The 26,291-nt window shown below is 39.0% G+C and overlaps 1 protein-coding gene across 1 annotated transcript in view; it reads right to left on the bottom strand.

Moving 5' to 3' along the window:
• scfd2 (sec1 family domain containing 2) overlaps positions 1-26,291 on the bottom strand; it is a 147,303-nt gene that overhangs the window by 58,175 nt on the left and 62,837 nt on the right. Inside the window, exon 5 of the mRNA XM_020918874.2 lies at positions 23,534-23,816. Coding sequence (XP_020774533.1) covers positions 23,534-23,816 — 283 coding nt within the window. The remainder of the gene's footprint in view (positions 1-23,533; positions 23,817-26,291) is intronic.

Raw genomic sequence — 26,291 nt, 5'->3', positions numbered from 1 at the left:
ACAAACTGTACTGAACTCAAACCCCTTTTTAGACCCTCACCCACAGTTTCATTAATCCCACTGGGACTGTACAGAAAACTGCTTCAAAGTGAAGAAAGTGGGTAGGATTTTTAAACCTGTTTTCCTAATTGCCGACAACAGCGGCCGTAATGAAATATGATCACACTCATTGAGTTTCAAACATTGTGTCCAAGACAAGTCCGAGTGCAAATGCGCTCGAGTCCGAGACATGACCAAGACCGCAAAAAACAGACTTGAGGCCAGTCTCAAGACCAAGATCGGTCTCGAGTACTCGTGTCTTGCCCAAGGACACGACAACAGGATTCATCTGGAGGAGCTAGAATTGCACTGCCATCCAAACACTCGCCCCAGTTTCATAGTTTAGAGCATTTATAAATAGTAAAAAGATTTTGTTTTTAATTATTATTTTGCTATTTTAAGGGCCTTTTTTATTTTATATTTTGATGTTGATCTGTTTTACTTTTGTTGCCAAGTTTCAAATCCATTTGTTTTTTATTAAGTACTACCACAGTAAATATAACATGTTTTTTTGGGCTAAATATTGTATCCATTTAAAGCACTAAGAATGGACATGTGAGAAGGTCCTGCTTTTATAAATCGGTTACAATAACACAAATAAGACAGTGTTGTACTTCGTGGTCGCATACTAACTTTACACAGTGGCCCCCTATAGAAGCAACACACAAACTTGTTAATCCCACCATTCAAAACACACAGGGCTAATCCGCTCCCACGCATCGCACTGCAAGGGGGGCTGCTGTTGTCACGGATGGGCCAGGAACTAGACTGTGTATCGAAGCGTTTAGACTAACAAGAGATGCTAGTTTTAGATTTATTTTGATCCAAGGGTACAGCGGAAAAGAGGAACCGTTATCCTTTTAGTGTGTACTGAAGATCTGGATGGTGCAGTGATGGAGGCCTTCCACAGGGGCCACACCTGACAGACAGATGTGCAGATGGTGAACATGAAAACTGGCTATAAAATGCACTGTTACTCCAAGAACATAATGGCATGAAATAACACCAAGTGAAGTAATTAGGGGTATTAAGCAACAACTTTGTAGCAGGTTTTAGCGTAATCAATCTAAATCCTTAGTTTTAATCATGCCAAAAGTCACAAAAGCACGTATTTAAACAACACATGAACAAATTGGGCCGGTCAATGCAACATGTTTTATAGAAAAAGACAATCTTAGAAACAATGACCATGTGGTACAATGTGGTAAAGTTCTTATAACATCTGTGTCTGCTATATAGTTATAGACACCCATGGATCATTGTTATTTGGACATCTTAAACCCAATATTCATTTAAAAGGACAAGTGAGCCTCTACCTAAAGGTACATATATCATCAAATAAGAAAATAGATTGGGAGCACATAATAAGTACAGGGCAGTGGGCGTATACTGACGGAAACTGGAGGTTGATCACTGCAATGACGTCTTGAGTATAAAGATTACTCAAACATATGAATCATGCATATACAACTTTGAGAGAAGGGGAAAAACTATAGCATGGTTTTGCAAAATAGGTCTGCTTTGACTTCTGCTAAGGAAGTTAGTAGGGCCTGACCAATATATTGGTTGACCGATATGGGCACTCAGCTATCGACTTAAATCTTGCCGATATGGGTTGATAGTCCACGAGGACACGTTATACCTCATTATAAAGCTTAGACTCTCTATATTATGTCCATTTAATCCAATTTACATACAGATAAATGTCCTAATATGTGGCGCTGCATCAGTATTTATCTGTGGAGTAATTTGTCTGTGTGTGTGACGCAGTACTACCCCTGAACACACCCCCAGAGTCGCGTCACTCATGTGTGCTTGTTTACAAGATCCATGTCCACTGAGGCACTGCTTTAAACACTCTTGTGTCTGATTCATGATACTGACTATAAATGAAAGTGAAGATCAGCACAGTTTAGGCCAGCAACAAAACTACTGCTTGTTTTTATTAAAGTGTGAATGCAGAAAAAAGGACTGTCCCATAGACAGAGGACACACACACACAGCTGCTGTCAACATGCTGGATTATATTATTTTTATGGACAATTGTTTTGAGTCAGGATTAAAAGGACACTTATTTGTGAAGACTTATGATCTGAGAGGAGTCTGTGTCAGGGGTGAGTGTCGGTTTTAAAGCTACTTTTGGTTTTCTCATTGGTTAGAGCTTAGCTGCTCTAAACTACCACACATAAACAGTCTGTTTTCTCTAACTTTAGTCTATTGTAAAGTGACTAAAGTGTCTGCATTGATATGTAAATGAGCCGTGAATAGAGGTGTGAATGGTCTGAATTTACGCATATAATTAATTATCGCAGCATGCACACATTTACCGCTAAAGACTAATCAGTACTTTGTTTACAGGCTAGAATGTCATGCAAAAATGTCATTACACTGATCTGCTTTATGACAGTAAAGAGGCAGAATAACAATAAATGTAGCCTAAAGAAATCCAATTTAATATCTAGTAGAGCCAAACCTAAGTTTTATAAACAACTGAAGATTTACAGTGAATTTGTACATCATTAAATATATCGGCTTTTATATCAGCTATTAGCACTTCCAACTCCCATTTTATCTGTATCACATCAGCTGTAAAAAAAATCTATATTGGTCTGGCCCTAGAAGTTAGCATGTGGAATTTAGTAGTTTCAGTCATGTACCTTTTTGGTGCCATATAGGACTTTTGACCACTGGAAGCAAGAAACAATTACTCAAGGTTAAAATAAACATAATATTAACGCAAGTGACTTTTTTAAAATAGCTAATAAACAGGGACATGCCCAAAACACAGTAGGTTTGTTGTCATAAATAGCAGTTGAAGATAAGGGCATCCGACTTGCTGCCCACATGCGATTTCTCAGCAGCTTTGTTTATGTATGTTAGATGATTGCTTTTGGTCAATGATAACAAGCCAGTGTTAAAATCTTGTGCACAACTGAAGGCCTCATCTGTTACTTAGAAATATTTTCACAACGAACAAGCACTGACAAGGTCTAAGAAAAGCAGAACAGGAAAAGAGAAAATGAAAAGCATACATCCTGGAAATAACACATTTTGTACAGTGCATATTCAGTCCATCCAGTGCGGCGCAGTGAAGGAAATTAAAGCTAAATTTAGGCTTAAACATGGAGTCTGTATGTTTAAGTTCATATAGAGGGAGTTATGTTGGATGTAGCATTGAACAAGGCTGAATTCAAGCTCACGTATTAGGGGGTTCTGAATGTGAAATTAAGATATTTAAGGCTGGAATGAATATAACATTTTGGATATTGTCTATAATGATATTTGAACTATACCATAATTACTACACTATAACTCGGAATATAATGTTGAATGTAAGCAAAGCAAGATGCAGTATTTTTGGTATTGAGAGGTATTGAATCAATATGAATAGGATATTAAATGCAGACAGTAGTACACAAGGAACTTATTTTGACCACAAGTGTTGCTTATATAAGATATCTGCACAGGGGTAAGACAAATGTTGCTTATATACAAGGAAATACACCTTATAGACCTTTAATTAAACATAACATTAAAAAAATGAATTATGTTGATGATTTCATGTGTACTTTAATGTGTTTATTTTCTGGAAGCTACAGTTACCCTAAAGTCAGAGCACCAGCCCTCTCTCCAGACTCCCGTTATCTCTGTCTATGGATGACCATGATAACAACAGCAGCAGTCCACTCCCGCCAAAACCTCTACCGCTCCGGTTAAAAGTCCATGCCCACGGCGAAGCTACAAATGCCCCATTCATCCCCGCTTCTCCATCTCCAGACCGACACGGGACGGCTACCTGCACCCAAGAGGGGAGTGGGCAGAGGCGATAGCGGCTAGTTCGGACACAGAGCAGAGAGCAGCATCAAAGGAGACTGGAGAGGGGACAGATAAGATGGATGAGGCAGAGGCAGACAGAAAATGTGATGGGGAATTGGCTCTTCTGATATCAGGATTTAAATGATATGAGTCAATGTCTGGACTTGACGAGATAGGCGGACAGCTCTGCACGAAGACCCGTCCTCAAGTGATGGATAGATGAACAAAGATGAACTATAAGAATGGGGAATAATAGCGTGTTAGGAAGTGATGGAAAATGGTGCAATTAGGACAGTTGACATGAAACAATCGCTAATGTATTTTCATGCTAGAAGTGCACTTCAAGAACAAATCTATTACAGAAAGTCTGCCAGAAATATAATGTTGATTAAGGACACACTATTACTACTATGACATCAAAAATAACTGCATTTAATAAGCTTAATTTGTTTAAAATTTTAGCCAAACATTAAAGGAGCACTATGTTACTCTCCTGATCTGCCAGCAGCTTGACTCCAGGGAAATGTCATCGATTTTTCATAGCATTAAACCTATATATATTTATATTTGCATTTATTCAATTACAGGTCAGGGTTCCCACTCTCTGTCACTGACAAAATTTTAAAACTTTTCCATGACTTTTTCATGACCTAAAGTGAATTTTCCATGACTTTATGGCCCCCTATTGATTTGAGCATACCTTTAGGACTAAATATGAAATGTTAACCCTTTCCACTCATCTTATGGTTTGGTATTATAGTTTTGTAACATTCAAAATACTGTCAGTGCATTTATTTCGTCTCTTTTAAACAAAAGTCAGAAATAATCATAATAGCCTAATGATAACTTAACAGAACGCTGTGTTTGCTTGAAAGAGATACAGAGATAATTCCATGACTTTTCCAAAACTTTCATTGAATATACAAAATTCTATGACTTTTCCAGGCCTGGAAAATGACATTTTCAATTTCCATAACTTTTCCAGGATTTCCATGCCCGTGGGTACCCTGATATTGCTTTTATTGCTCAAAAATAACTTCAAAAACATGAATTCCTGGGTACCTCTCGACAGATCTGAACTATATCTAAACATCCCCTGCTTGTCTCTAAGAAGACAGAGATGTTTAATGCCATACTGTGGAAAATTCCAGACATAGCAATAACACTTCCATGGAGAGAAGCAGGTGACAGACCATTCACCACAAAAAAGTAGAAAGCGCAACCCTCGTAGCCATCATAATCTTTCTTATCAGAAGCCCTCATACAGTAAAACCCAAACAAATTTAGAAACTGTTGTTTGTGGCATGTAAAACCGTACCAACCACTAGAACCTCCTCATTTGTGTGTATCCGAGTACAAGCCAAACCCAGCCACGCTAAGAATAGTGGTTTTACAGTCTACTCTCATTGAATGCAACTTCCATCTTAAAATCACAGATACTTTCCACATTTTACACACTATATCCATTCATGTGCATATATTATAGGTTTTGGGAAATGTAAGTAAAAGTACATTCTCAAAATAATGGCCATGTAACCACAAAAACACAAGCTTATAGAAAGTAGCCAATCCAATGTTTATGGCCATCACAAAGACTGTGGCAAGTGCTGGCCAGAATCTATCCTTAAGGACCTTAAGTGACCCAAAACCTCATATTTTCCCTTCAGGCAGCTCTTTATGCATACTTCAGTTACTGTATACATGGAGTCAGCACTACTTTATATGATTTGATGGTGCGCACTGACCTTTTTTTTATTGCTGATTATGTCCAAAATTGGGTATAGCAGAAAAGACTTTAACCCTGTATGATTTAATGTATTGTTTTATGCTTATTTGGCCTACTTAAAAGCAATATATAAGTCTGTCCTTTATTATATTACCTTTTTTTTTTTTTTTTTTTTTTACAACTACTACTTCTATTACTATTACAAATATGCCACTGCACAAAAACTACAAAACCCATACCTTGCACACTTTACTCCTTATATACTCTTGCTCAATTATCTTCATTATTTATACTAATGTAAAGTTGTTAAATATTCAGAAAATAGCAAGTAAAAGTCTCTAGTTACTTTTTACCTCTGCGTAGAACCCACATCCTGGCTCTCTGGTTGTTTTTGAAATGCTCCCCAGATATAAAAGGCTTTAATCACAGTCTACTTATGGGAAGGTTTATTTAAGTTTTGTTTGAACGCAAGCTAAGAGAAATAATTTCAACTGTAAGCATGGATCAAAATTAAATCACTTGTAAGATCACAAAGCCAGCATCCAACCAAGAAACCTAAATGTGATGTTTCTGTGCCAAAGCTTTCTCATATTCGGCCTAACTCAATTTCTCTAACTGAATTATGCATTTACACTAAAACTATGGTACAAGACTGACACATGCACATGCCTTTGTGTGCAAGACCTGCAGGCAAAACCACAGCTCAACCAGTGTTTCTGTTCACGCTCATAGTGATTCTCAAGGTTTTCACATAGTCAGTTCACCACTACAACAGCGCAAATATAATACATGAAATCAAAACCACGTGTGATTCAGATATTATATTGAGTCTGTCTAAACAAAGATAGATAGACTTTTATTTATCCACATGTGAAGTTCTTTTCATCTTGGACATGGATTGATGACCAGAAAAAGCAATAAAGTTCAATATCAATCAATATAAAAATACTATACTGTAAATAATGGTATCACATTAAAATAAAATATAAAAAAATACAATAGTTTTGGCTGTCCATCAACTAGCAGTAACTATACCCAGACCACAGGAATTCTTATTAGTGATTTGTCTGTTGCTGGTCCTATCATTAGTTTTAAAATAATAACTTGGTGACTGATGCTACTTCATTTTGACATCATTGGTGATGAATGCCAAAGGGCTGTGTGTGTTTAGTATTTCACATAATAATATTTTGAATTTAGGGAGAAAGTTCCCCTCTAGTCCAGGGGTTTCAACCTCAATTAGAGCAGGGACCGGAGTTATAAAATCAGTATTGGTTGGGGACTGTATATTATATAAGATATTATAGATTTTTTATATTGATCATAATTATTATAATAATATGCTATAATCCTAATATACTAAGATACTATATTATTGTATATATAATGCAAGACAGAGGCCCTCATGGGGCTAAGAAAATAATATAGTATTTAATAAAAGTAATATCCATGATTTATTACAGGCTTTTAAGCAATTTTCTAAGCTCTAAAGTGTCTCTATGTTGTTTTCAGTTCAGACATATTTTCAACCAGAGCACTAGGGTCAATCTTTACTTCTGCACTTGACACTTTTGCAACAAACCATCGACCTTTGAGTAGATATTAAGTACTGCACATGTGATGTACAATACAGTGTCAGTGTAACCTACTTCCACATCTACTCCAGCGTTAGCTCATGAGGCTGCTCCTCAGGCATTGACAGTCACTTCTGCTTGTTTCCGAAGTTTCTGTTCTCACAATCCACGGACTCCAACAAATGTAAACCAGGTCTAAACCACGCCAAATCCAGTTCTTAAGGGAAATAATACTTTGTACAGGGCTAATACTACCAATATTAATATCAAATTTGAAGAAATGCAATAGCTTTGGCTGACCATCAACTATGGGGCATCTTATGGTGAATATTAAGTCTAAACCAGGACTCCAGCAAATGTAAACCAGGTCTAAATCATGGCAAATCCAGGTCTTTGGAAATAATGCTTTGCAGAGGGCTTATTATGGATGTGGCACGTCTACGAACACATAATGGGGATGAGAATATTAAAAGGACTAAACCAGAAATACATCAAGACTACACAGGACTAGCCCCAGACTAGTCAAGGACTGAAGTGGCTCTATCTTAACACACATCCTTTACACTCTACCAGGACTAAAGCAGTACTAAATCAAAATTAAACCTTAGTCTTAGTTATTTTGCCCCACTATAAAAGGCATATGAACCACCCCCTACTCCCCTACACTAGAGCTTGAGAACCCAATGCCTGTCCTAAAATTCTGCCTTTAACTTTAAGGGCCTGTGTCTGGTCAGAGAGGAGGTCAAAGGAGTGGGTGGAGCTTCCAGATAAGACTATCTCTGAACATGTCCATCTCACTTCAGAAGACACTAATAGACAAAGAAGAAAGTGACCAGACATAGAGCCCTGAGAGACACTCCTTTAGTGTCCCATATCGGACTCCATCTTGGTTTGGCTCGAACCGCAGTCATCTATAGGGACCCAGCGATAACAAAGAACATTACCTCCTTGAGATTTATGCTCGCCAAAGTCACTGGCTGTGCGATATACGGACAAGCAATAAACAAAGCTAACTTATGGAAGACAAAAGAAAAAAAGAGGATATGTGAGTAGGATGAGGAGGTTGTGGAGAGAGGAGGCGGTGCAGGGGAGGCAGGGGGCGGTCCCGTTGACTCAGGCCTTGATTAACACCAGGCGTTCTGACAGGAAATGACCCGGCCAGTTCGGAGCGCCGGGAGAGCTTCCATCTGGTGTCGGAGGCCGTGGAGGAATTCTGGTCCACCCGAAGGACGCACCAGTTTGGATGGAGCAAGCACAGAGTGATTCAGAGTTATATTATTCCCTGTACATGACAAAGTATGAAGTATTAATGGCCGTGTCGTTGTGTAAGAAATCATCAGGGGCGTTCTTAAAGGCACAGTAGGATCAGCCTATGTAAACCTGAAACCTATGAATGCTTTTGAACTAGAGGTGAGCGATATTGACAAAAAATGAATCTCTTGATATTTGTTATATAGAAGAAATATCACACAAACTCTATATTTTCTCTATTTTTACTTTCAAATGGTTCCTCTATTTACACATAAAAAAAAAGCAATATACTCAACATTTACATTTTACATATCTTCAAAACAACATGACTACTTTATGCAGACTGAAATCTCTGAATCCATGGCAACAGAAGTACTCAGCTGAACTACGTTTTTGAGTTATAATGATTATTTTGATTTTCCTCAGCACAACATATTATTTTCCTCTTACTTGTATAACTTCAGAATTGATTATTGCCTCTAGGATGAGAGACAGACTATAATTCAACTCAGAAAATATACTTCTCATGAAAACACATGAACTAAAAAGAAAAAAACAGAATGATGTGCCAGAAAGAAAAGGGGCAAGTGTAATCCATATACTGAACCTACAGAAACATATAATCCAATCCATATAACAAGACTGCATATAGGCTCCCCAAACCCTTGAGGAGAAAGTGGGTTCCTGAGCTGCAGACTGGAGGAAGTTTCATGCAGAGAGGAAGGAGAGAGAGAGGGAGGAGAGGGGACAGTTTGGGGAGTAAAGCGGGTACATTAGGACAACTCATCTTTCACTGCTGACTGGAATCCTAAACGTAAACAAGACTTTCCGTATTCACTGATAGAACACAGATTTACTTTAAAACGCAAAATCTTCAACTTTTTATAAACTGGAGCATGTGGAAAGCAATAAAGGTAATGGTACTTATATAAAAAATTGTTCGCAGTTTTGTGACAAAATATAAATCTGAAATAATAAACAGCTACACATATTTGTGTAACTTGATGGTACTATAATGGATGACAGTTTTTCTTTTCTACTAAAATCAAGGCATTATGTTTATCTTGACAAAGATACTGCTCTTGCCTTGAATGTTCAACAACGTGGCACAAAAGTTATCTATCTGATGTAAATTATAGGTATTTTGTTGCTCAAAATTAACTTGATAAACATGTAGTCTCACAGGGAGGGGACTCTTCATAGATCTGACCTGTCACCTGGCCTGTTGCTTGTCTCCATGAAGATAGACAACTTTAATGCCATTCTGTGGAACATTCCAGTTAAAGCAAAGCAACATTTCCAAGATGAAAACAAAAAAGTTTAACAGTGCACCTTTAAACAAGAGCAATTTTGATTTTATTTTATATTCAACTGACTAAATATTTAAATGTAGCAAAAATAGTGCAATAGTATTTTATTTCTAAAGTAAGTTTTAAGTATTTGTTTTAAGTTTTTTCCTACTCCACCCATGTCTTGTTTATGAGATGGGACATATGTCAGAATAGCTCCTCTTGTCTCTGCACATCATGTAAACTTAACTGCTGCCTGGATGTCTTCAAAAGGAAAAACACAGATAAATAGATGTTTTCCCAGAGGAGTCACAGACTGTGAGTGTCCCATCAGAGGGGCGGTGTGCAACGGGGCCCCCAGACTGACCCTCACCACAGCGTGTGCTGGGGCCAAGGGTCCGCTGTCCCCGGTCTGGTCCCCTGTGAGATGGGCTGGATGTCTGTTTTTAAGTCCAAGTCTGATAGTCCGTGAGGGACAGTGATACTATCCTTTTTCATCGCACAAGTCTACCTCCCAGTGGAATTATAAGTGCCTACGGGTCTTTTATGATGTGCATTTCCTGTCATAAATAAGAAGTAGAGGAAATCTCTGGTGAGCCCCAACACACGTCTACAAAGAAAACAGAGGTGTCAACTCCACTGAGACAGAGCCCCGCACCACTGCACAACAACACTGCTGCTGCTGGAGCGAGCGTCTGACAGGGCACTTGGATAGAAATATGGTTTTCATTTGAAAATTTTATCTGACATCATGCTGATATGTCAAATTTGTCTAACTTTCTTGCCTCACTACAGCCTATGCTCTGTCTTCTAGTGTGCATTGATGAATACATTTTAAACTGCTCTGGTAGTTTTTTCGGATGTAACCTTGTATATACTTCTATTGATTTATTCATTCACACATTCCACTAATAGACCTAACTGAAACCAGGGTCAAATTACAAAACAGCTAATTAAGATTTTCTAATATTCTATGAAAAATGACACAATTAAACCACTCTGTATTAGGACCAATTAAAAGGAATGATATATTTTGATAACATTCCTATGATTCTAAGATTAGACCCTGGATACTGACCCAACCACTGTTCAGTGTATGTTTATTTGGAGTGGAGTCTCTGTCAGAGCTCAGCTGAGCAGTGTGCGACTGTGGGCAATTAGCCAAATCAGCTGGAGATAAAAGCGGAGGCTGCAGTCGCTCTGTCGCCAAGGGCTCTTCTGTGAGGGACATCATAATTACTAATATACTGTCTCATCTCACTTGCACTTTATCTATTTATTATGGGGGATGTCAATGTGAATATTTGTCATTCCACAAAAATACATAAAAGTGGCACAGCAGTTCATTTGATTAATCTTGTAAAACAACAAAGGAAAAGCGTCTTAGCGTGCCTTTGCATATATCTGTGGCGAATTAACATATAAAATGTGAATGTGGCATAAATTACCCTGGTAGCCTCTTATCTCAGAATCATATATATGCAGAAATTCAACTTTTCTTACAAAACATAATGTGCAGATTAACACTAGTGTTCGAACTACAAATACAGTAGTAGTCTTATGTTACATGCACAGTGAATGTCCATTTTCATCATAAACCCAAAACATGTGCTTGTGTCTGTGCACGCCTCTGTACTCGTTCTGTTATTCCCATGCGCACATGTGTGATGAGGTGACGTCTCCATTTGCGGGAGGAGAGCTGGGGCAGGGTCAGTGGAGCGAGGAGGGACAGTAGCTCTTGGCCTCTGTGTGGGGTCTGTGGGTGGGCGCTCGGGCCTGTCCTGTAGCAGCCTGCAATGGCACCAGGGGCCTAATGAGTCAGGGTTAATTAAACCTAAAGCCTCATGTCAGCAGCTCATCTGAGTCAGACTGACAGAAACATGCTGAAAGCTGCTGTGGTCCCCCAGGGAAGGGAGGAAGTTTATACAATGTACCAATATTTTTTAAAGGCGCTGTACTTCTAAACATGAAAAACAGAACTAGTTCATTTTAAACAGTTTGCAGTGGTCCAAACGTATTCTTCACTTTCCAAACACATTCCTAGCATCCTAATTATTCATGAAGAGTGATAAGAAGTTTTTTTTTTTTACAACTTTCAGAGACTAAAGTATAGTTTTGCACTCAGGGCAAAGCACAAAAAAACCCCCAAAACGCTTTACAATTAAAAGCTGATGGCACAGAGCATTCTCATTTTTACCCTAAGCATTCAAATTTTTATCCTGAAAGTTGATTTTACAATATATCTGTTGTATTTAATAGAATCAGCCTAAGTAAGTAAACCAAGCCCAGGAGTCAACCCAGATTAAAAAACAAAAAGTATTATTTAACAAGGGCAAAACCAAAAGTAAGTCATGCCTGCGCTAACCCAGGACTGAGCCAGTACTAATCAGTTCACCACTTAAATTAGGTCCTAAATACCTTCACTAAACTAATAGTGAATCTAAAAGTGTCTATTAACAAATAAATAATAGGTCAAAAGAAAAATACATATACCATCAGGATCAGTATGACAATCCCTGCCCTAAGCCTTATGCTCTCAGAGACAAGAGAGCTCAAGTAACCAAGAAGTGGAAGAGGAAGTGAAGAAAAGTCTGTAATTAAAAATAATTAGAACTAATTTCATAAGTGCAGACTACCCAGGGAAATTTATTTAATCAGGCGCGATAATTAGAACAACTTAGAGTCCACTTCCCCTCTCCAGCACCACTGCGTAGGCTGGTGGTGGAGAGTGGCCAGAGGCAAGAGATGGAGACATGGAAAAGAAAGTCAAGAAAAACAAAGAAAAGAAAAAAGTAACAGACTGTAAGTTGGTGGCCTGAGCTGAGTGCGCACCCTTTCATGTCCCAGGACAGGCCAGCGTTGCCGTGCCAACCCAAACAGAGGTACAAGGGAGGTCCAACACTGAGGGCGGCGCTCCTCTCCTCCCAGCCCGAGCACACCCCACTGACAGGACGAATAACAAACCGAGAGGAGCCCAGGACAAGGCAAAAACCACAGTGTTTCCACATAAAGTACAGCAACTGGTGACCTGCTTCTTTTGTCACTGCTACTGTTGAGTCAATAACCAGCCTGGACACTAGGGGTTTAACGATATCCAAGTCGCACGGTACAATATCGTTGCGGTATGAACCTCACGGTGCTATATTTATTGTGATATCATGGGAAAGCTCACGATATGGTGGGGAGGCTCATGATTAGGGATGTAACAATATCCAAATCTCTAGGTTCAGTGTTTTCCTGATATACATCTCATGGTACAATATTTATTGTGATATTTTGTGGAGGCTAACACAACAACAACTTAATATGCTACTTCCATCCATTTTCTTCCGCTTATCCGGAGCCAGGTCGCGGGGGCAGCAGTCTAGGTACAGACTCCCAGACAGGTCCTCCAGCTCCTCCAGGGGGCCCCAAGGCGTTCCCAGGCCAGACGAGAGACATAGTCCCTCCAGCATGTCCTGGTCCTTCCCTGGGGCCTCCTTCTGGTGGGACATGCCCCAGGAGGCAATATGCTACTTTTTCCTCTTAAAATGCCTTGACAAGACTTAATCCAAAGAACTAAGTCTTAAAAGTGCTTAGAATTATTATTTCTTCTTGTAGTCTACACTGAAATGGAGCAAAGGATCATGGTCTATGTAGTCCCCTCTGTCTTTTTTGAGCTATTGCTGCACCATAACTCTTCATTTAAGCAAAGAGACTTGTAATTCGATATATTGTGATGGTCCACGATATTATTGAGAGAACTTTGACGATACGATATCATGATATTTCGGTTATTGTTACATTCCTACTGGACACAAATTCATTTAAAGAAATAAGACAGCATTGTTAGAATACTGGCAAGATGAGCACATTTTGTGCTTGAACAAGGATTGAACAAATGCGTATCAAAGTCAAATTATAGTGTAAGCACAGTACTGATACATCAACATCCCCTGAGAGTGTGAAGCCAACTGAAAGCCCTACACTGTTAGAACCCCAGATAGACTTTAATCTGAGTTTTATTTTAACACAATTTGACCAGAAAGAACTGATTTGTTTGAAAATATAACAGGTGAGCTGTTTATCTGTGCTGTTAAACAAGTCTGTCACACATAAAATCTCATTTCTCATTTATCACCGGCTCCTGAAAATGTGCTGTTTAAATTTTCAGATGGTCTTAAAACTTTTTTGTCTGTGTTTGCAAATGTGTCACCATGCTGAACTTTCCACCAATAGAAATACATTATAGAACAGCCCTAATGTAATGCTTCACTTCATTTGACTTCAAAGTATCAATAGTAAAGTAGACTATCTATCCATATCGGAAAAAAGTGCTAAACATGTAAACAACTGGACACGATAAATCAGCTCACCTCATGTCCAAAACAGAAACTGGATAGACTTCAGTCATGACAAACCATGGGCAAATCAAAGATACAGCTGGATCTATTTGAACCTTAGTAAGATCTTTGATTCTTATGATGTACTAGTGATCAAAATCATGGGCCAGTTCTTAAAATGAGATTTCATGCTGGAGCAATAAAATCAGCATATACTAGAATTACCGTGCCTTTTCACAGTATGTCAGTTAGCTAAATTTTTTTTTTGCAAAGCTGAACAAGAAAAGAGAATAAATACTCTCCAAAAATTCATCTGTTTTAATTCAACACTTCTTTCCAACTAACTAAACCATTTTATTGCCAGCGGATCTGGGCACACTGTAAAAATGTGAGTGGATTTGGGGGATTTTTCATTTTTAGTCCATGACACACTCTCATACAGGCTGTTGTGTTACTGGGTGAGGAAGAAGAAACATTTTGATTGGCCTGAAAATAACTTATTCAAAGACAAAGATGGAGCAGGGTCTGATCATAAGCCTTGATTTTGTACCAAATAAAACCACCGGTGTAGACAGGGAACCAAATCTGAAAAGCTTTTACCAACACCACAACTGAACCAGAGATTACTCGAGGACTGGTGGCAGCACACATCAAAAGCACCACTCATATAAAACACAGACAGCTGAGCAGCAGCCAATCAGAGGCCGGTATTCAGAGAAGCTCTAGCCTCTTCCTCCAATCACATCGTTTGTTCGGTTTCCAGGACAATAACAAGCCACCAATCTGACACTTTCCACATGTGGAGACGACTGCGGTGGGTTTGCTTTAAGAGATGGTTTCCTACAGACTAACATGAGCACAGTTTAATATAGGAATAAGACTGACCCTTTAATAACTAAAAACAAAGACATATAAGAAAAGAAAGAGGTAATTTTACTGTGAGTCTTAATGTGTGATAAATATTTACTGCAAAACACTTATGCCAGAAAGTAAGTAATCCTCCTTATTGACAAGAGACTGGGTGGAGAAATTGGACAAGAACTGGCTGAATGGAATTGCATGTACTTTCACAAACAGAATTTAATAGTTTGCCGTTACAAGCACATAGTAATAATCATAGTAGTAGTAGTCGAAATAGTAGGCTCAAAAGAGTTCTGTTTAGCTGTGCGTATGACTGAAAGGTTTTTATTTGGCACTCTTCTCTCTCATTTAATCTCTGTCTCTCTTTCTTTTTAATTTTATGATGATTATTTATGTTTTGATTGGTGTGAATTGCAATTTTAATGCAATTCTAATTCTGTAAAACACTTTGAATTACTTTGTGTACAAGTTGTGCTATACAAATAGTATAGTTGTAGAAGCTGTAGTCGTTGTAGTTGTGGTAGTAGTAGTAGTAGCAGTAGTAGTAGTAGTAGCAGTAGTAATAGTAATAGTAATAGTAGTAGTAGTAGTAGTAGTAGTAGTAGTAGTAGTAGTAGTAGTAGTAGTAGTAGTAGTAGCAGCAGCAGCAGCAGTAGCAGCAGAGCAACAGCAGTAGTAGTAGTAGTAGAAGTAAAAGTAGTGGTAGTAGTGGTAGTAGTAGTAGCAGTAGTAGTGGTAGTAGTAGTAGTAGTAGTAGTAGTAGTAGTAGCAGCAGCAGCAGCAGTAGCAGCAGAGCAACAGCAGCAGTAGTAGTTAGTAGTAGTAGTAAAAGTAGTGGTAGTAGTAGTAGTAGCAGTGATAGTAGTGGTAGAAGTAGTAGTAGTAGTAGTAGTAGTAGTAGTAGTAGTAGTAGTAGTAGTAGTAGTAGTAGTAGTAGTAGTAGTAGTAGTAGTAGTAGTAGTAGTAGTAGTAGTAGTAGTAGTAGTAGTAGTAGTAGTAGTAGTAATAATGATAGAAGTAGTAGTAGTAGTAGTAGTAGTAGTAGATGTAGTAGTAGTAGTGGTAGTAGTAATAGTAATGGAAGTAGTGGTAGTAGTAGTAGTTGTAGTTGTGGTGGTAGTAGTAGTAGTAGTTGTTGTAGTCGTAATCGTAGTACTGGTAGTACAATGCAATCCACTAACAAGAAGGTTGGTGAAGGGAGTGATTTTGTAATAAATATGTGCCTCAGTCACACCCATTACACACTGAATAAGTGATGATAGATTTTATGATGTTGTTTTAGGTTTAATATGAAGCACCCATGACTCCACATGATACACACATCAGTTAGTCAGCGTTGGTGAACAGCAGGTTCCCACGTCACCTTTGAGTGCATGTTAGCAATGCTCACAATTTTAATGAACAAAATAATTAGCTTCTATCCTGTCTCCATGGCTTGGGCCACAGTGATTAGTCTGACATTTCAGTAAAATGTGAATGCCCAGTATGACGACAATCTATTTCAAATAGTGTCTAGCTGATGTTATTTATGGCTCAGGTCTACAGCTCTGCAATAACAACAACTCAGACTGAAACAGGAAGCAAGGAAGGTTAAGTTAGGCTCAGTAGCAGCACTGTTGTCCTGAAGACAGTCTTTAATTAACGTCCCATGAGGAGGTAGTTTGGGAGTTCGGGGGCGTAGCTTTTGCACCCGCCTTCTCCTTTTGCTTATTTCCCTAGCCATGATTCCCTTTGTTTGAGATAGATGCTATTTCTCTTGTATATTGTGGCGTGTTTCTAAGCTCCACATTGCTCAGTGCAGTCAAGGGGAACCGAACAGAGGAATTTGTATGGTTCTCAAGACGGCCAGGTTTCATTGGCCGTCTGGTTTGCATTTGTTTAATTGGCGGAGAATGTCACAATCAATGTTTTGCTTTGGATGCTGCTCCCGCCTCATGTTACCTCTGAGCCAAGCGCTTCACTGGCTGCCATAAACCTCCTGTACGCTCACAGTTTGGAAAGGCTTTTAAAAATAGGGCAGACGCCTGACTGAAGGTGGGCAAAGCAGCCAAAATAGTACTTAGCTAAACATGATAGAGACAGTTTCTACAAAATAACGAGTGTAAGCACAGAGGGATGACATTATCTGTTAGTGTTGTCAAGCTGCTAACATTTCAAACTCAATTTTGCTGAGTTATACACATCAGGCCGATATTTGCACTTTTCACTGTATCAGCTTTTGGCCTGAAATCTAAAGCACGGGCCGATATTCTGTTTTGGCCAACTTACTGTCTAAAGAATACACATAAAACTTAATTTGAACACTTTAGTGTGAGGGTATAACAGCACAAAACGTGACTACACTGCTGCTACATCCAGCTTGTATTGAGGATGAACTGAGTGAATTTAAATATATTATTTTGGGAAAACAATCTAAATGGGTCCTACATATTGGTCCAAAAATATCATGGGCCATTGGCTGTGCTGAATTCTACATTCTGGCATTGACCATGAGAAAAACCTACAGTATATCGGTCGATCTCTAGGCGTCAGTATTCAGATACTTACAAACATCCTGCTCCTGTTATCAATAAAACATACATTTTTGTTCTATGTACTTTCTGTTGTACATAGAGTTGCTTTTTTCTTCATTAATTTACAAATATAGGTGGGGTGAGGATAAAATCAGAGATGTATATTAGGGATGGGCATTCGATGAAATTTTCTTAATCGATCGTCGGAAGAAATAACGATCGATTATTGATTAATCATTAACGTTTTTATATTAAAATGATCATCATTATTATTACTATCTGCACTACTAACCTGCATAAATAAATTCAACTTTACGACATATAAACTGTAACCACTCTAGAGCCACATCAATCCGTTTGACATTATAATGTGTTTAATTCAGTTTTGCGCAGCTCTCACAAAAACGAAACTTAAAACCGCATTGCTAATTTGCATAAACTAAGCGAAGATAAAACTACAGCTCTTGTGTCGCTGATGCGGTTCAACTTCTGTCGGATTAAAAGACACGGCTCAGTGGAATACAGGTTAGTGTGACCATATTTGCGTATGTCAAAACCAGGACACCGTAGGTGGGAGGTGGTTCCTCGTCATCGACATTGCGCGACTCTCACCTGGTAAAACTTTTTCCCACTGGACACCGAAACATATGTTCCTGCTTTATACACTGTGCACATGGACTCACACTTGTCCCGAACGCAACGGAAAGCGTGGAATTTCTTGTACAAATCATCGTTAAATACGCATTTGTGCTTCGGTACGCTGCAGACTGACCGAATGTTTGTGTTTGCTCGCTCCTTCTGAGTGCAGAGAGACTACATGTACGGACCCAGTTTGGTCACGCTACGCACAGCAACCTAGATTCGGTTTGTCGATTAAAATTAACGTAATCGATGAAATTCTTAATGATCAATTATCGATTAATCGATTAATCATGCCCATCCCTAATGTATATCTTAAGATCCTGTATTGTATAGTGTGAATGCTGTCTGTGTGTTATGTTTGTTTTTTGTTTTGTTTTTTCTTTCTTTTTTGTAAATGCTATTTTTGTTCATGTATTTAGGACCCCGCCGCAAACATAATGCTACAAGGGGCTTCTTTCATAAATAAATAAAATACCGTATTCTTCAGATTATAATTCGCACTTTTTTCATGGTTTGGGTGGTCCTGCGACTTATACTCTGGTGCAACTTGTATATTAAAATGTTTAGACTGACAGCTGTGAGAGGGCACTGTAGGCTTGTGTATCAGTTTTCTGCACAGGGCTCCTGCAGAAAAAGTCGGTGTCCTGCTGCAAGTAGTGAAATATTCATCTGAAAACAGTAATTGAGCAGTAGAAAGTTTGGAGTTTGGAGTGAGCGAGAAACTTGTGAGGGACTGGTGGAGAGCGGGGATGGAGAACACAGCTTCACGGTAACCAGGTAGGGTGCATCATGCAACTTTCCTGGAAGTCATTGGATGGATCAACAAAGCCTGAACTTCAGTGACAACCGAAGTTGCGTGGAGTTGCTCAGAAGTGACACCAAGGATGACAAATTCAATGGATTCAATGGAGTCAGTGATTTGGAGTGAGATGGAGAGTTTAGTAAACTTGTTCTGTTCTGTTATTTATGCTATAATTATCTGAATAACCGTTCATATATTACGTTAACATACCAGACGCCTATTCAGTCTGTTGTTATTACTATAACTGGCCTTTCAAGATGAAATGTGATTTTATAAAATACATTTCCCCCCAAAAGTGCAACTTATAGTCCAGTGCGACTTATGTATGTTTTTTTTCTTCTTCATTACACATTTTTTGGCTGGTGTGACTAGTCCAAAAAACATGGTAAATAGTTTAAAAATATCCAGACTTTATAAAACTATTGTATTTTTACTCCTATTATCACCATTTAAATACTTATCTAATTTTACTATTGTTTAGTATCTGGATATTGGTTCTTTTGACAATCCTGTTAGCAAAGTTGGCCACTAAGTTGATGGTTGCTAGTGTGATTCCCAGTGCTATGATTGCATACTGTCATTGGACAAGGCACTTTACCCTTCACCTGTCTAAATGTGTTGTGATTAGTAGTCCCCTGGCAACAAGTTCAATTAAGCGTACAATATAAACAGCACAATAAATAATCCTATCCAAACTGCAGTACTCACGTAACTAACAGAGTCAAAGTAATTTATTTGTTACTATAAACATTCGACACATTTGGGGTACGCTTTTAAAAAATAGGGCAGTGAACTTCTGACTCGCACACAATGTTATTCTTTCTGTCCACCTGGCACGCCACGACAGGCTAATTTCCAACCAGAGTGTTTATAAGAACGGCTTTTTAACATCGCAGAGTGAGCCTGCCAAGAGGGCCCCCCAATTTTCAACTGCACTTAGCCAACTAGAGCAGGAAAGAGCAGAGACGCCGCACGTAAAAGTTAGGCTAAAAAAAAAGCACTTCAGGGATCAACAATCTTTATTACAAAGTTTAAGCAACCCTATACGCTACACCAGCCAGAGAAGTGTGATACGGTTAAAGAAAAAATAAACGCATAGGTATTATTTCAGGGCGTGGAGGTAAAAGTAGTGCTAATTATGAGTGGTACAGCTGGGAGGAGGCAGCGTGTGCACAGGCTCAAGGTTAAAGGGGCTATTACTCTGGGAGGTAGGGCTGCCCGCGATGTGATTGTAGGCACTTCATTCATCTTAAAGGGGTTGGCTTTATCCCGTTTGCCACACGCTTCACCAGCCTGTACTTTACTGCACAACGGCATGCCAATAAATGACCAAATTTAACAAAAAGCTGGTTCTGACTGCTGTAAATTTTAGATCTTATTTTGGGGTAGCTACAAAGTTACTTAATGAAACTTGCACAGCTAAAATGTAAAGGTGCACTGTGCAACTTTTTGGTAGAGGGTCCACCACTTGCTCGTCTCTATGGAAATATTATTGTTTTGTCTGAAATGTCCCGGTATGTCATTAAACGTATCCATCTCAGCAACATGGGTTTTTCTTGACTTAAACACTTACATTTCTTACTGTGAGTGGGCTCGCCTCTCCACAGATCTGACATTTAACTTGGCCTTGCGATGCTACATGCGGTTTCTGTAGAGATACATAAGTGTAATGCCATACTGGCCACGTTTACATTATGTTTTTTAGTTCCAAATTAATTGTTCTGTATTAAATAGCTCCAAATTAAAATATTCTCCTTCGAGTTTATATGGAAATACAAATTCCGAATTGAGGAATTACATAGAAAATTACATAGAAAACACATTAAATCGCCTTTATTTAATTTTGCTCAAGGTCTTGGGTTTGGGAAGGGTTCTGATTGGACAGGGGACACACAAACTTATTTATGTACCGGAAGAAAATGCACACTTCAGCTGCTACCAGCTATTTTGTCATCTCGGTTGTCGTTACGTCACAGACACAAACATGATCCAAACTTTTTCCTCGGTCGTTCCGATGATCATTAAGCAGCAGCTGGAGAATTCTCTCATCCTGCTTTAGGTTGCTCAGTTGAGAAGGAGAAGAGAAGAGTGTCGGAGATGAAAGGAAGAAGACAAACTGAGTCAGTAGCTGCTCTACCTCAGCCAACTCCCGCATCCCGCTTGCAAATCCAAAAAGGAGTGGATGAAAGTCAAGGACTGGTGGAGCTGGCTCGTCCAGCTCGCCCAACGAGCATGCGATGAACAACCAGAATTATTTTTTAAGAATAAAAAACATTTACATGATTGAGGAATAAATTAACTCGGCTTTAAGATCAGAATAAACCAGCCGCTTACTTACTAATAATAATTTTCATTAGGAATTAAGTGTTTACATGGTCTTTTTAAAGCAGAATTAATTTTTATTCAGAATTAAATTATTTTTATTTGCAATTAAAGCTCTCATGTAAAAGTAGCAACTGTGGAACATTTGAGGCAGTATCTCCATGGAGAGAAGCAGGTGATGGACCCTCTGCCAGAAAAGTTACGCAGTGCACCTTTAAAGTTGAAACATGCAGGTAAACGTAGGTTCAGTTCAGTAAGGTAAAGATTCTCTAACTCAGGATCAAATTGTGATTATGTGGAATATTATAGGAAAAAAGAATCAATAGCAATCAGTAATATTACACAGTGGCTAACACTTCTACCACCAGTATCCTCACAGTGTTACAATTTTCTCTCCTCATTTCAGCTACTATCCATATGAATACATGAACTGGAACATCTGAATAAAAACAAGAGTAAATGGAGTAAAACTATACAACTTAAGAAGCCTCAGCCACCCATCAACCAGAAAAAGAGCTGAAAAGTACTTTTGACAACATAAAGTTCACTTCTATAATTAATCACGAACCCGACATTGAGAATGGCAAACGCAAATAAACACAAACTCTATTAATAGTCATGTTATAGCAGCTTCTTCCTCAAATAGCAGCATCCTCCATCCTGTCTAGGTGCTTGTTTTTATTCTCCATGCATGACAAACCCTATCAGTGTCACACGTTCTGAAAGGTGAAGTCATTTCTCTTTCACACATATGGGTAAAGTGCTGGAGTTTCCAGACGCCCTGGCAGAGAAGTCCACGTGTGGGCAGGTGTGCCACTGTGATAGTTGAAGAGGGGAAGGAGAGAAAGGAAAGTGAGAAAAAAAGAGAGAGGTGAGAGGTGAAATAATGAGGGGGGAGAGAGAGAAAGGAAGAGAAAAAGAGGAAAGGAAAGAGAGAGAGGTGAGATAAAAAGGAAGAGAGAGAGCAAGGGGAGACAAAGAGAGGACAGAGAGCGAGGGGGAGAGGGAAAGATAGACAGAGCGAGAGATATATAGACAGAGGGAGGAAGAGAGAGGAGGGAAAGAGAAAGAGAGACAGAAAGGAAGAGAGAGTGAGATAAAGAGGGGGAGAGAGAGATAGAGGGAGAGAAAAAGAAAAAGAGAAGGAAAGAAAGAGAGGTGAGATAAAGAGGGGGAGAGAGAGATGGAGAAAGAGAAAAAGAGAAGGAAAGAGAGAGGTGAGATAAAGAGGGGGAGAGAGAGATAGAGGGAGAGAAAAAGAAAAAGAGAAGGAAAGAAAGAGAGGTGAGATAAAGAGGGGAAAAAGAGCTAGGGAAGACAAAGAGAGGACAGAGAGACGGAGGGAGAGACAAACAGAGAGAGACAGAGAGAGAGAGAGAGAAAGGAAGAGAGGTGAGATAAAGAGGAAAGAGAGAGACAGAGGAAGAGAAAAAGAGAAGGAAAGAGAGAGAGGTGAGATAAAGAGGAAGAGAAGGAGCTAGGGAAGACAAAGAAAGGGCAGAGAAACAGAGGGAGAGAGAGGGAGAGTGAGAGATAGACAGAGAGAGAGAGAGAGAGAGAAAGAGAGAGAGGAAGAGAGAGGAGGGAAAGAACAAGAGAGATTGTGAGAGAAAGGAAGAGAGAGCAGGAGGGAGAGAGGGAGAGAGGAAGGAAAAAGAGAAAGAGAAAGGAAGAGGAAAAGAGAGAGAGATGAGGTGTGAACGCTGCTGTGTAAAAGCTCTGCCGTTATCTGAACTGGAGGCACACGGCGGAAACTCACCAGCAGCCGTTCCAGTTTTCTGACTGTAATTCCTCCACTCTTGGACCATCACAAAATCTGGCTGGCTTCAAGCTTTGGCAATAACGCTGAGAAGTTTATCACAATAAAATGTTTCATATCATCCATTACAACGGGTGAAGTTTAGTAATTATTTACAAATGGGAAATTATGGCCAAGAATACGTTTTCTGTCATAGATAAAGAATTATTTTGAAGGCTTTAAAAAAGTTGGTTTTTGAGATTACTGCAAAAATGCCTTTCAATGCAAAAGTGTCAGCCAGTCAAAATTAAGAGGTCTAAAAATTCAAAATGTACTTCCTCAACACATAAAAAACATGCTGCAACTTTACCTCACACCACATTGGATTTTTTTTAAATACATATTGTTATTTGTGATCCAGACATTTAAAGGGAACATTGATTCAAACTGTGACTGTGAAATCCAACAAGTCACCAAAACAAGCTTCATTTTTGATGTAGTATCAATAATGCCATTTGTGAGTCTATATAAATAACACCACAAGGGAAAAATGCGCTGACTTTATCATGACACAAAAAAACATACAATACAACTCCGCTCAGCTTCTCCTCATTTCCTATGATGCTAATAGCACTTACCTGTGAGTTTCTGCACAAGACGACTGAGCTCCGCCTCCTTAGTGATGAGCAGTGTGAGTGCTCCAATCAGCTCTCTCTCCAGCCGCTCCAGCTCCTCCTCCTCTTCCTGGTCAGTGGGTGGGGCCTCGTCTGCCAGGGAGTACAGGTAAATGAGCAGCAAAACCAGCTCATCGGGACCACAGTCCTCTGAGGCGCGTGTGGATCCTGAGCCCTCGCTGTCTCTGGGCTTCATCAGAGGCAGCAGCTGACGGAGCACGGACGGAAAGTCTGAGTCTCCAAGAGCCTGAGGAGAAAAGACAAGTATAGATATGAGATATGATGATATTCATGAGTTTCAAATTCTTCTTATAAGTGTTATTTTTAGGACTTTCAGATTGATGATTTATTTTTGAATTGTTAATCGCTACAGCAACGATCCCAATTTTCCATCAGCCAGAAACCCAGAGATAAACAGTTTGAAAGCATTGTCACAATACAAGCAAATTATGAGGGAGGGTAAGAATTAATCTACATTATAAATTGTTGCTTTCCATTTGTGGCCTTTAATGAGTAGCTCAGTTGGTAGAGTGTTTGTCTACTGATCTGAATGTTGGCGGTTCAAATCCCTCTCTCAACATAAACATCGTTGGTAGAGCGGTCAGATCTACTGACCCACAGGTTGGCGGTCCGATTTCATCTCCCACAAAATGAATGCTGTTGCTATGTCCTCAGGCAAGACAGTTAACCTACCTCGCCCCCAGTGTCTGCGAACACCGGTGTATGAATGCGTGTGTGAATGGGTGAGTGGTTCCTAGAAAAAGCTCTGTATAAAAATGTGACCATTTATTGACATGATTTTAACATTTAAATTATATTTAATCAAAGAACAGTAATCTCCAGAAAGAAAAAAAACAATTATTAATTATTAATGACTCCTGCACAATGTTCCTTTATCATCTTGTGAAATGTGTCTTTGTTATTGCCTATCTTCATGAAGATAAATCTATAGAAAATGATAAAAATAAAATGCACATCACTCTTTGTTACATCCAGTCTCTCAGTTGTCTACTATTAACCGTGCCAAGAAAGTGTGTGTTTTGACAAATGTTTTTCTGAAAAGTCAAAAAGTGATTATTTTACTGTATCTTTCCCAACACGGCTTGCTATAGAACTAACTGCTCAGATGTACAATGTAACCTGGGATATTGTCTAATTAGCATTGGCCTCCTTTATGAGCGCAGTGAGCTCATGTTCCATTAGCTAAGAATAGCGCTGAGGTAAGGCGCATGTGAGCGAATTCTGCTCAGATTTATTACACTTTTTAACAAATGGATTCACTGCAAACTTTAGTACAATGAGCTAAAGCTAAAAGTGACTAGAACATTTGTAAAACACAGGCCATGTGCAAAACAAGGCTGATGTCATAGTTCTATAAAACAAGGGTGTGGAGCTCATGTCCGATACAAACCTTAAAAAAAGAGTGGTGAAAAATGGGAAAAGCAGAGAAGTGATGTAAGTAAATGGGAGTACAGCAGTGTCATATTACGTGAGAAATCTATGAGAAAACAAGTTATCTCAGGAAAATAAGTATGTTCTTATGGGGGTGGCAGATTTGTTTTTAATCCAAATGATTTCTGTCAAAATCCAGCTTTACCTAATTTCTCTTTGCTTGTGAAATTAATTAGCACAGTCAAATACATATTAGGTGTTTAAAACAGCTGGTACAATGAGTATCAACAGTCACGTTTTTGAATAATTGTTGAATTTTATTTGTACTACCTCTGTGTGCTTAAGTTAACCACAACTTTTCAGTGGAGTTTCGACCATGGATATGTTATTGAATATGTTATTGGATATGTTATTGGATATATTATATGCATGGATGTGTTATTGCTTTACCTAGAATGTTCCACAAAATTACATTAAAGCATCAATCTCCATGGAAATAAGTTAATGACACCAAGGAGCCAGGTTACAGGGCAGATCTGTGGAGACGCATGCTCACAGAAAGAATGCATGTTTTTGAGGTATTTTTGTAGCTATGATGAAAGTAACTGAATAAATGCAAAATATTTTAATGTCGTACTGTGAAACATTTCAGGCAAAGCAATAACAAAGCCACGGAGAAAAGCAGGTGGAGGACCCCAATAGAATCAAATCATCAGAACAGTGAAATGTAAAAATTTTGTAAAGGTTTATAGCATGAGAAGCCATGTTTTCAAATAATACTGCTATAGGCCTGACATGGCTGTACAAACGGAGCGTGTGTTGGCAGAAGACCGCATATTTATTTCTGATAAAGCTACAAATGCTCCTGCTGCTTTGTTTCAGTTTAACTAGAGTTTTCTCCCCACACACACTGTTGTTATTCTGAACCAAGACAAACAGATCCTCTCAGCTGCAATGAAAGACCAGGGCTTCGGTCCAGCGTGGGGTCCAGGGGGGATGTGTCTGACCCCGGAGGAGTCTTCACTGAAGCAACATGAAGTCCAGTGGATTAGACAAGCCACAGAGCTGACTGGTTTTAGACATGCAGAGCTTATGGGCCCATGATATCATGGAATAATTCTTTGATTCAGGTAGAACTTCAATGTTTGAGTTTGAGACAGCGTAAGGGAGTATTTCTCAGACTGTAGTACATGGGGTGCATCTGTAATATTTGTTTTAGAGATTATCTAATTTTAGACAATGTTCAGCCCCAAATTAGACCTTATATAGTCCTACTTGAGATCCCGTGGTACGTGGAAAGCTAAATATGATCTTACTTGGTGTGAAACTT

The sequence above is a fragment of the Boleophthalmus pectinirostris genome, unplaced genomic scaffold (assembly GCF_026225935.1).
Source record: "Boleophthalmus pectinirostris isolate CB_2022bp ecotype Guang Dong unplaced genomic scaffold, ASM2622593v1 HiC_scaffold_7, whole genome shotgun sequence".
NCBI classification, from domain to species: domain Eukaryota; kingdom Metazoa; phylum Chordata; class Actinopteri; order Gobiiformes; family Gobiidae; genus Boleophthalmus; species Boleophthalmus pectinirostris.
Note: the sequence above shows the minus strand (reverse complement) of the source record. Positions and strands in the feature narration are given on the sequence as shown.